A 10,924-nucleotide genomic window follows, 5' to 3' on the forward strand; every position below is an offset into this window, starting at 1 on the left:
ACAGGCCTCCTTTCCTACGTATTATGAAGTCCACAGTGCCTGTGGCTTGTAATCAGTTAGGATACAGTAGCTCAACAGCTTATAAGACTTATGTTGTGTTGCAAGAAGGCCATGCAACTCGTGCCGGGATGGATGATATAGAGTATTGTGTCTTTCTCTAGGATTTTGACTCCTGCTCTGAGAAACTCAAACAAATACGCAACTCTCAATCCAGAATTCCCACTCCTGCCATTTATCACTTACATAATTGCAGTGCCACCTTTTTTTAAAAGTCTAAATCTTGAGGCATGCTTGCAGAAAATAAGAGGCAAACTGGCAGCTAATTGGAGTATCAGGGTATAATCTTGTGTTTACGGGGACCAATATCATCATATCAAGGATTTTTGGTTTGTAACGTTCTGATGTTCTAACAATTGGATTGTCTGCTTGTGTTGACATCTCATGTTTTTCTGGATATGGAAAAGTTATTTTAGCAGGCGCCATCCCGCAATATATCCCGAAATATTGCTGCTTGTCTAACATGACCTACTCATAAATGACAAATGCAAAAAAAAGCATTTGTAACCTGTAGCGATGAAAATCCATCAGTGTTACCCTGCAGAAAAACGAAGTATAATTTAAACTCCAGGAGTGCCACATAGGATATTCTTTATTGATTACATGACATTCTGGGAATGTACGTTTTCTGTTTCCGATCTTTGGCAATCAGGGTTTTGCGAGCAAGCTCACTCGCAGATGTTTTTATTCATAATCCTCATTTCCCCCCTCACCACCTGTGTCCTAATCCTAACCTCGGATGGGATGGAGGACAGAGAGGAAAAAGGATGCAGGAGAACAGAGTCAAAAGAAAGTGACTCTCTGGAGTCTCTCTTTCAGAGGATCACCACTAGAATTTATTGTGAAAAAGTGGGTTTAATATAGACATTCATAAAAAAACTTGTGTTCCACATTAACGTCAACCAGGATTAGTGATTTGCACCTCCAGTTTTTTATAGTCTTGTAAACATTTATGCTGCGCCTGCCTTTGATATTTTCACAGCAATCTGAGCCAGGAGTTTCAAAATTCACAGTGACAGTGTTTCACATGGTCAAGAAAGCATTTCGGTGAGAGAAAAAAGCAGAGAGAGGGGGAGGTAGACAGAGATGACACAGAAGAAAGTGAGAAGACTTCACCCAGATTTTGGGGGAAAAAAACAGGAAATATAGGCTCTGACACAGAAGATATATAAAGACAGATATGAGTTCAAGGGGGCTTTGAATTAATCTCACGTTGTAATGACAGTTTAAGGTTTTGGTATTCTGATGAATTCCAGGATTGGGCTTAAACTGCTTTCATTTTGTTTGCTGGTCTTTAATCTTCTAACCCTGCGTTCTTAATCAGAACTCGGAGCAGGTTTTTAATCTCGCATGAATGAGGCCGGGGATTATGGTCCTCTGACCTTGCCATGCCGCACAGCTGCTTCCTCCTCAAATCAAGTCTCTCTTCCTGTGTAGCTTGCAAAAGAGGATAATCTTACTTTTTTTGCGCTACAATGCTCCAAAACCCAAACTGCGCATAAAAGATACAAACACCGGCCGGGGAAGAATCCTAATTTTTGAGCGGCAAATTCAGAAATAGGTCCAATAATTCATAATGCTTTGGAGTGGTTTGGCATTTGAAGGTGATGCTGGTTTTGACAAGCATCGACTTGAGGATTTTCTACAAATGTGTGTCATGGCAGCGCAGGGAGATGGCATCTTTCTCCTGTCTGTGGCATTATCATCATCTAATCCTTTTGACTTTTGGATGTGACACTACTACGCAACGGTTTCTTTTTTTTTGTATGTGTGAGACAACGTCTCAAGGATGCGTATAAGTTTTATCAGTGGCTTCAGTGTTGCTGGGGTAATCACCTCTTTAACCTTGAGGATTGTGCTGTGAGGAAAATACAATGAGATTGCTTTTTCTTTCATTGCCTCCTGTGCTACAATGGCCGTTTTGAAGGACATTAAAGAAGGCACCGTGCAAAGTCAGAAAATGGGAAATATATTTCACACAATTGCCTTTTCACTTTAAAATGGCTCTCCTGAAACGGTTGCTCGTCCTACTTAATACTGGTTTGTTTGACCAAGTCTGTCACAAAATCCATTCCATTCAGAAATAAGAGGCATGAGTATACATTTTAGTCCCGTGACCCCCAACAAATTCAACCCTAACAAATGTCCTAATATGCAGCCCAGTTTGCTTTTGGCAGCTCAAAGATGGACAACCTTATAATTGCACAACCTGTCACTCAGTTCATCAGTTGAGAGTCAGGCCCACGGACTTCTACAGTGCGTTATCACCAATAGAATGCACTGTGATTCACACAATGATGATCGATACTATGTTGTGACACCTTTCTGATTAATTATGTATCTTTGGATAATTTGCTGAGGCTATATCATCCTGTGCACATGAACTTAAGTTGCTGAAAAGAACAGCAGCAGCAAAAACGAAACTCAGGTGAGGAATGTGTCCAGTGACAAGCGAGTAGGAATCATTTTCCAGCAATCAGTTTTCTCTTGAGCGTGATTATCGCTCATCGGGCCTGTCCGATATGCAACTGTTGTCCTGAGATGACATGACACTCACACGTCAGCCCGTGTGCCAAAAAACACCGGCTCAGATTAAGAAATGAGCTGCTCTGATGCAAAAGATTGATAGGATACAATAAGATATTAGAAACCGCCTGAACAAAATGAGTATTATATTAAATAGAGGAGGTTTAATATAGGATGCTAGAGGACTGACACAAAAATGTAATTGAGGGGTTTACTGTTGGTAGTTAGGGTTCTTTTTGTTACCTGAGAACATCAAAACATCCCGCCTTTCACCATGAATCTGAATACCAAACTAAAAAGCTGATATATATTATCATGCATATTATTTACTTGCCATGAAGCTCTTATATTCTATCCTTCTGTTATGTGTTATACTTTACAATGAATGGAAACTGAAATCACTTTGGGCAAATTTAACTTCAAAACATTTGTGTTCAAATGAGAGAAAAAAACAGCATGAGGGGCTACACTGAGAAAATAAAAGTTTACTTAAATGACAAATTCAACAATTTATATAAATTGTGAAGCATTGTGCTCTGGGTTAATTCATTGTTATTCCATACTGATATACATACAGTATATTGTACTTTAAGTCTGACATAGGCCATATTTAACTGATTTGCCCATGATTGGCAGGGCATCTTTTTGGCCTTAGAGCTTCAGGACTCATAACTCAGCCTGTACTCTTATCAAATTTCTGCCCTTCCCTGGTCTCTGGGTACCTTGACCTGCTACTTGGTCCTTTTATCTCCATCATCTGAAGTTGCCTCCTTGGAGGTTTAATTTCAACCCTCAGTTGGTCCTGCCTGGAGTATCCCTAATCATCCTCCATGAAACTAGATTAGATACACCCAGACCAGGGTATATTTTGGACTATTTTAAGCAATATTTTGGAGACAGTCCATCTTAAAATTCTATACAACCAATACCTAGACATACATGGAGTATTAATCTGTGTCCATAAAACCTCCTTCCACTTTTACACCCCAAAGCAATTTGGTTTATAGCAATGTAAACAGACCTGAATAAAAACTGCACCCGTATCCTCTGCAGAAATCACCTAGGCAAGGTCAGCTTCCCATTCCTTGTTTACAGCTCACTTCCGAGTAATGTCTCTGGTTGGGTTTTTTTTTTAATTTATTTTTTTTAAGCTTTGTTGAAGATGTCATCATATTCAGTCAGACATCATAGGAATGACATGTTATTTTGTTTTTTTGTATGTTTGTGGCTTAAAGTTTACAAAACGTTTACACCTTTAAGCCTTAACCTGTTCATCTACATAGATAAACTCACTCTCCTCATGAGAAATCGCCATAGGAGCAGTTTGAGTATTCTAGTCAGTCAGTGTAGTCGTTGACGTGAATAGAGTTACACCTCCATCTACTGGCCAAACTGTGCTACTGTTTACTGTGTATTTACCCCAGCAGAGAGGTAAATACACTTCATATTCATTCCTGATTGAAATAAAACACTGAAGGCTACACAAAAATGTTATTTATTTAAATCATGATTCATGAAAGCATTCAATAAAAAATAATCAACATGCAGGCAGACGAAAAAATTAGTTGAATACAATCAATAGGGGCTCTAGGTTAATGTGCAACAGTGCTTGAGACAGGAAGATACAAAGATTGCTCTTAAGTTGATCTTTGAGAATTCATAATATACTACTGCATAAGGCACATATTGCATCGAATAACACTTTCTTATGTTGGGCCGTTTCAGACACACTGGAACCGTTCTTCAAATACCGGGGGATGGTAACAGTTTTCCATTCAAACTATGGATTCGCATTCAAATAATGCTACTGAAAAGTTATGTTGGCTATAACAGTTCATTTCAATTGACCATGAAAAGTTATATTAGTGTTGTGCAAGTTTATCAAAGGAAACAGTGTAGGCATGGAATATGAGACATGTTGCAATTGTGACTATAGACTGTAATTGGCCTAAACTGAATACAAGAAAACTGTCTTATTTTCATAATTGTGTGTGTGTGTATGTGTGTGTAAGGGGGTGGGGGGTTGTAACAATAATTACAACTGTGTATTATATCAATACACAGTTGGGTTATGAGTTTCCCTGAGAAAAGAATGTGGGTAAAAAATAACTTGCTTTTTTAGGAAAAGTCTCCCTAATTTGCAAATGGAAACTTGGGTAAATTTCCTGAAAATTGTACGCACCTTAAAAAATATTAATACTGTATTCTGTATTTTATTACAGTGAAATGCATAATAGCAACATAATGAGTTAGATACTAACATCAGGCAGAAATTCATACAGTGGAAATAAACTGGAAAGCATATCTACCCCAAAAGGGGAATACAGCAAGTACTCAAAAATACCCCTCCTCCCCCTGCTTGCATGAATACAAATGAGTTCAGTTATAAGTTGTTGTTCATGTCCAGACAGGCGTTCAGGAGGGAAGCAGGGCAGCTCTGTGGGGAGCCTCCCTCCTCTGTCTGGTCGGACTGTGGCGGGTTGGTTTGGACCGAGTTTGCGGTCGGCCCACTCGGGTTACACTCCGAGGGACAACTTACCGCGTCCACGGCGGTCTGGGAGTCCTGATCTTTACCCACGAGGCCGGGGGACGATATGGGTGTGAGAAGGGCTGAGATGGGGAAGCCTGGGGAGGAGATCTTGGCGAGAAGCTGCGTGTGGTCCTGGGTCAGCTCAGGGTTCAGGGACTCGATGCTGACGCTCTTACACAACCCGCACAGACTCTGCCGCGTCTCCTCCAGGTTCTGCTTCAGCTGAGTTCGCTCATGTATCAGCCTCTCTTTCTCCCCTCTCTGTGGAGCGAGAAGGACAGTACAGCTTGACGCTCGTCGTAACTCACACCCTCAACTCGTCTCCATCAATTAAATCTTGTATTTGGACACAGGGTTACAAAAGGTTACTTAGTAAAATCAAAAGAGCACCAAGTAAGATTTTTACTGCCCCATAGCAGAAAATGATCATAATATATCCGCAAGGGTTTGATGGGGTTGTTGATCAATACCAATGATTCAATGATTACTATGCCATGTGGTGATATTTCAAAACTCACTTTTTGGCAGGCTCTCTGTTTTGGACGGCGCTACGAGATCGACCGGCGTTAAGTATTTCAACTACGAAGTCTAAAAAGCTTTGTTCTCAAGCCAAAAGCAAATGACAAAGTGGTATTATTATTATAGTATTTTGTATCGTGAAATATGACCTCTTCACTAGACATTTATGATGGATCTCTGCTGTAATTAACCAGCTTACTCAACTCTGTTGTGAAAACTTGACTTTATTGTTTGTGTCAAGGGGACAGGAGGGGTGGAAGTGAGCTGTGTAGGAAGAGATAAGTTCTATCAAATCTTGTTGCAATTCCTACCGGCTGCCGAATACTTAATGCCCCTATAAATATTCTAAATCCAATCCTGTCACTCCACTGGCTCCCAGTGGCTGCTCGTATCCAATTTAAAACACTGGTGTTAGCCTCCAAGGTGACCGAGGGCACAGCACCCCCATACCACCAGACCATGATTCAACCCTTCACTTCGGCCCGCACCCTGCGCTCGGATACTACAGGTCGACTGTCCCTCCCTTCCCTGCGACAACCTGGTCATTGATTTGTCCGGTCTAGTCTCTTCTCCCTCCTGGCACACCAGTGGAGGAGTGGTCTACCCACCTCAGTCAGGACTACAGAGTCGCTCCCCATTTTCCATCACAGACTGAAAACCCTTCTCTTGAGACTCCACCTTGCCCCCTGACCTCCTGTCCCGCTGCCTAGGCCCTCACCCTAGCCGGGGTGTGTATCTTGCCCCCCCAACCCTGACCCCTTATGCAAACCAGGGTCTTATCCTGCCTCCCTTCACCCACAACTTGGTTCCCCTTACCCAAGCCAGGGTAATTCCCCAACACACACACACACACGTTAGGCACTTAATTGTTCTTATTATGTTATTACCTTATTATACTTACACTTGCTTATTGACTTAACATAACTGCTGACAGTTATATTGTTTTTACTTTACTTTTCTTGTTGTGGCACATTTTGTTTCCATGGCACTCTGAATTATCCGGCTACTAACCGTGTTGATGCTTGAGGAATGTTCACTTATTTTAGTGTTGTGCCAATTGTAAGTTACTCTGGTAAGTTTGCTAAATGCCTAAATAGTAAATTGTAAATTCTATCAGGACAGACAACATGTTCATAATACTGAACTGGACAGATGAAAGAAAACATACCAATGTGTTGATTTCACACTCTAGTTGATTTATACCATCCAGCTTCCTCTTTCGGCAGCGCTGGGCAGCTACGCGGTTTTTGCTTCGCCGACGGACATCGTGCACAAACTCCAGCTGTTCCTGAGTCAGGTGTTGGTGTCTCAGAAGCTGCTGGAAGGCACTGCGGCTCAGCGCTGAGATCTGCTCCACCGGGAAGGGCAGCTGCACCTGTAGAATACAGAAGTCAGGAGTTAGATTTATTTGACTTAATCCACTACTATAACTAAACATCACTGTATACCAAAATACCAAATGACCTCTTCTGCTCTTTTGTTGTTGGCCTCGGTGTCGCCATCTGTGTCCAGGTCTGAATCCTCCCCTGAGTTGAGTGAGGAGGACATGTAGGGACTCTTCTCTGACTGGGACAGGCTGTCGGTCCCTGGAGCCTGGTCATCACTTGCTCCCAGGTCCCTGAGGAAGGGACAGTCTCCCGTGCTGGAACTCAGGTCCAGCTGTTTAAGCCAATGAAAGTCAGCAGCTTTTGCCAGATTGCTTTGGTCCATGGGATCGAGGGGGAGTGGCTGAGCCTGAGATGGGCACAGGTCAGGCCAAAATCCCTTAGCCAGATGTTCTGCCACCTCCCTCTCCACGCTGCTCCTCTCCCCAAATCCCTCCTCGTGGCTTAAACCGGTCAGTGTGGGGTCTGACAGATCACCAGCCATCCTCTGCTCCAGGCCGGCATCATTCTGCTCTAATAACGCGCTACAATCTTCCACCCCAGACGTGTTGAGGGGACACGAACCGGGGTTACAGTTGGTTTCGGCACCAAGCGTCTCCACGGTCTGGTTTACGTCTCTGTCCGTTGGCTGAATGAGTTCTGGCGGGTTCATGTCCTCGGGGGCTGACAGCTCGCAGGGCAGAGTGCAGTCTACCAAGCTCAACTCGCTTTGATTGCACACACCGCCTATCTCTAAAATGTCTCTTTCGCAGAATTGAGAGGGAAGATCTGCTTTGTCGGCGTCGGGGCATGGCAAAGACAAAACGGGGCACACGCCGCTCGCTGTTAACTCCAGAGATAAGGAGGGCATTTGGGGGCCACAGTTCTCTAAACAGAAGTGTTCCTCCCCTCCGTTGGTCTGACCCTGTGTGTTCTGAGGACATTGTGATGGGAAGTCGATTTGCACATCTCCTCCTGAAGGCACTGAGCTGTGTGACTCTAATGATTTCGGCTGGCTGCTCTCTACTCCGGGGCCTAAACTGACACTGGGATCCCTATTCTGACAACAGCGTCTTCGCTTCACCTCCTGCGTGGAGCTGCCGCCTTCGGTAAACTTTGGGATGAGGAAATCGAAGCATCCCGTCTCCAAGTTGTGAAATCCTAAAAACTCAGCACTTCTGTGGATGGCGTGGATGTTTTCTTTGGTGAACAGTAACTTCGATGTATAGGCAAATTGTAGCAATGGTTCAAACCCCTCCACAGTCACCTGCGGGGGGGAAAGTTGATAGAGCAAATGTTGAGATATGACAAAAACCCAATATAAAATACTACAATAAACTAGACTACAAAGTTGACCAGATAAAAAAGCAAAAATTATCCAGTTCTATACAGCTGTTGGATACTTGAGGTGAAATTTGTAACTTGTAATAACCTAAAACAGCTGCTGAATTGTTTTAAAGTGAAGCTAATATCACAATATAAAGGCCAGTGGCTAATACTTGCATACAAGTTTACACAAAACAAATAAGAGCAGGTAATGGCACAATACTACAACGATATGCTAATCTCACGATACGATTCGATATGAGATATGGGGTTCACGATTCAATACAACCACGATACAAGCCTAGCCTAATAAATAAAAGTTAATTGAATTGCATTGTTACAAAGATTTGTGGCTCAGAAATAAACATAATTCTGCATCACAAATTATTTATTTCTGAGCCACAAATCTTTGTAACAATGCTATTGGCTTGCTAGAATGTAAACAACAATTTAGATATTTCATTACAAAGTGAAAATAATATAATTTCAATGAAAAGCTTATGAAATTGTGATGGGCAAACCATCTCATTTATGATTACTACAACAGAATAAAATGTACCTTATAATTTTCTGCCCCATGATACTGGTATATGGTATGGTACTTTTTTGTATTGCGATATATTGAATGTAATTGTCCCCTCCCTAAACAACACTATACGATTCTCTGCCGGACACTGACCTCATCAGGCAAGGTGATGATGGGGTTCTGCCTGGTGACGTTGGTGACCCTGCTGTGGAAGTAGTCGCTGCAGGAGGCCAGGACGGAGCAGTGGGCTCGGAAACTCCTGTCCTCCACCACGACCGTCACATCGCACAGGACGTCCCGCTGCCTCTGCTCGTTCAGACACTGTAGAACGTGGGCGCTGTGCACGGCAGACTGAAAGGTGAACACTGACATGCGAGGGGCTTGGAGTGACATGGTTCCTTCACAAGCTCAGCCTGTGTAACAAGAGGGAGCAAGGGGTTGAGTTGAATGAGCATCATTGCAATACACCGTTTGCCAAAACAGACCAAGGTGTGGACTAAGGATGGGACAATAACTGATATTACTATATACTGCGGTAAAAAACAATAACGATTATAGCACCGTCCCTAATATTTATTATAGTGACCAGCCTCCCGCCATCATGTTGGGAGGCTGAATAACAAACACCCAGCACAGTCCCAGGTCTCTGTCATCATTGATGTTTTATTTTCCCCCAAAAAGGGAGCCCACTAATCAAAGAGTGTAATGTCTGAAATTTGGAAGTACTTCAGCTTTGAAAAAGATGCAGAGGATGATTTCCTGGTTTGCAGAAAGTGCCAAAACGAAGTGGCAGTGGCAAAGTTTTCATCTTATTAATATCATCATATATCAAGATAATTTCGGCCAAGATAATCGTACTACAAAATTTTCATATCGGCACAGGCCTAGTGTGGACTAACCCTGCTATGAGACCTGTGGATCCTGTCTTTAGCAGGTGGCTTGTGGCTGGTGTTTAGTGCAGTTTTACACTATTATAAGTCACCAAGCCCATTTTCTTACACTATTATAAGTCACCAAGCCCATTTTCAAAGTGTGGGTGATCTGTTGAGGTCTGGAGGGTGGGAGTATGTTTGGGAGAAAATTTGCTTGAAGAGAAAAAAATGTCTCCTCTTGGCATTGCCTGTACACCTCCAAGTGTGCATGGGGAGAGCTTTATTATCATGTAAAACTGCTGCAAATGCATCTTTTCTACAGAATTACAACACCTGCCCATGGAGCCTATAACCTCCTCAGGTGATGGTGTTATTATGGGCAGCAGGAAAGGTCACAGGTTGGATTCCTGTCAAAGTGCCCTAGGGCAAGACACAGGCTGAACCTGTACCTGCTGACTCACACTGCAGTTCACCCTGGATTGGATTCACTCTGGAGTGTCAGATATAAAATGTAATCTGTAGTTGACAGGATCTCTGTAATGTGGTGGTGTGATCGTTGACCTCAGGAACCCCAGTGGTTTGACGGGTGTAAAAATGTCTCCAACAACAACATTCACATGTGACTGACTGGGATGAAGAATTGGGCGGCTGTCTGAAACATTATGAATCAGTTGATCAGCATTGCAGCCACGATGAGGCATAACTCACCGGTTTAACTTGAGGACAACAAGTTTGAAATGCTGACTCATGTTTTTTTTTTGGCAGCTAACTAACTGGGCTTGGTGGACAGACTTAAGAGGAAATTACCGAAGTTATCGAGGAAAAAAGCGTCGACGGTTGACATGTTTTGATTCGAATTAACGACAATATCGGGAAAAACGGAAAAGCTTAACGCTAGGCCCAACGGTTACATTATACATAACACATCTGCCTGCAACTGGCTTTCAAAACCTGAACCCTCAGAAACAGTAACTTTGATATGTAACTAATAATTTAACACGTAAAATTAAAACACTGACCTGCCATGTCAGCCTGATAATCCTGCCATTGGTAAATTTTAGCTAGAGGTTCTGACATCCGTAGCCAGACTTTCCAGTTGTCATGTGACAGTTTGGACCAGGAAATACTTGTACTTCCACTTACTGCGCATGCTCCGTTGCAGTCCATCAGAGCCAAATAAGTGGACAAACAAGACAAGACACAT

At 42.7% G+C, this 10,924-nt stretch overlaps 1 protein-coding gene across 2 annotated transcripts; it reads right to left on the minus strand.

Annotated features, from left to right (window-relative positions):
* Positions 1–4,062: 4,062 nt before the first annotated feature.
* Positions 4,063–10,802, minus strand: bach1a (BTB and CNC homology 1, basic leucine zipper transcription factor 1 a). 2 transcript variants are annotated; one of them, XM_078284240.1, is made up of 5 exons: positions 10,740–10,802; positions 9,002–9,261; positions 7,097–8,212; positions 6,801–7,007; positions 4,063–5,374 (listed from the first exon to the last, which is right to left on the minus strand). In XM_078284240.1, the coding sequence occupies exons 2-5, from the start codon at positions 9,239–9,241 to the stop codon at positions 4,967–4,969; spliced, it is 1,971 nt and encodes a 656-aa protein (XP_078140366.1). In that variant the 5' UTR covers positions 9,242–9,261; positions 10,740–10,802; the 3' UTR covers positions 4,063–4,966. The 2 variants fall into 2 exon arrangements, with proteins under 2 accessions (XP_078140366.1, XP_071780868.2); XM_071924767.2 differs by having other exon boundaries at positions 7,097–8,263.
* Positions 10,803–10,924: the final 122 nt, after the last annotated feature.

Source organism: Centroberyx gerrardi, chromosome 6, assembly GCF_048128805.1.
Source record: "Centroberyx gerrardi isolate f3 chromosome 6, fCenGer3.hap1.cur.20231027, whole genome shotgun sequence".
Taxonomy (NCBI): Eukaryota; Metazoa; Chordata; class Actinopteri; order Beryciformes; family Berycidae; genus Centroberyx; species Centroberyx gerrardi.

Excerpts from the sequence above, each read along its gene's own strand:
- bach1a (XM_071924767.2), bottom strand. The coding sequence starts at position 9,241 with ATGTCACTCCAAGCCCCTCGCATGTCAGTGTTCACCTTTCAGTCTGCC. Across the intron at positions 7,008-7,096 it reads ACAACAAAAGAGCAGAAGAG|GTGCAGCTGCCCTTCCCGGT; the intron begins GTCATTTGGTAT and ends TGTATTCTACAG. Across the intron at positions 5,375-6,800 it reads AGTGTGAAATCAACACATTG|AGAGGGGAGAAAGAGAGGCT; the intron begins GTATGTTTTCTT and ends CTCGCTCCACAG.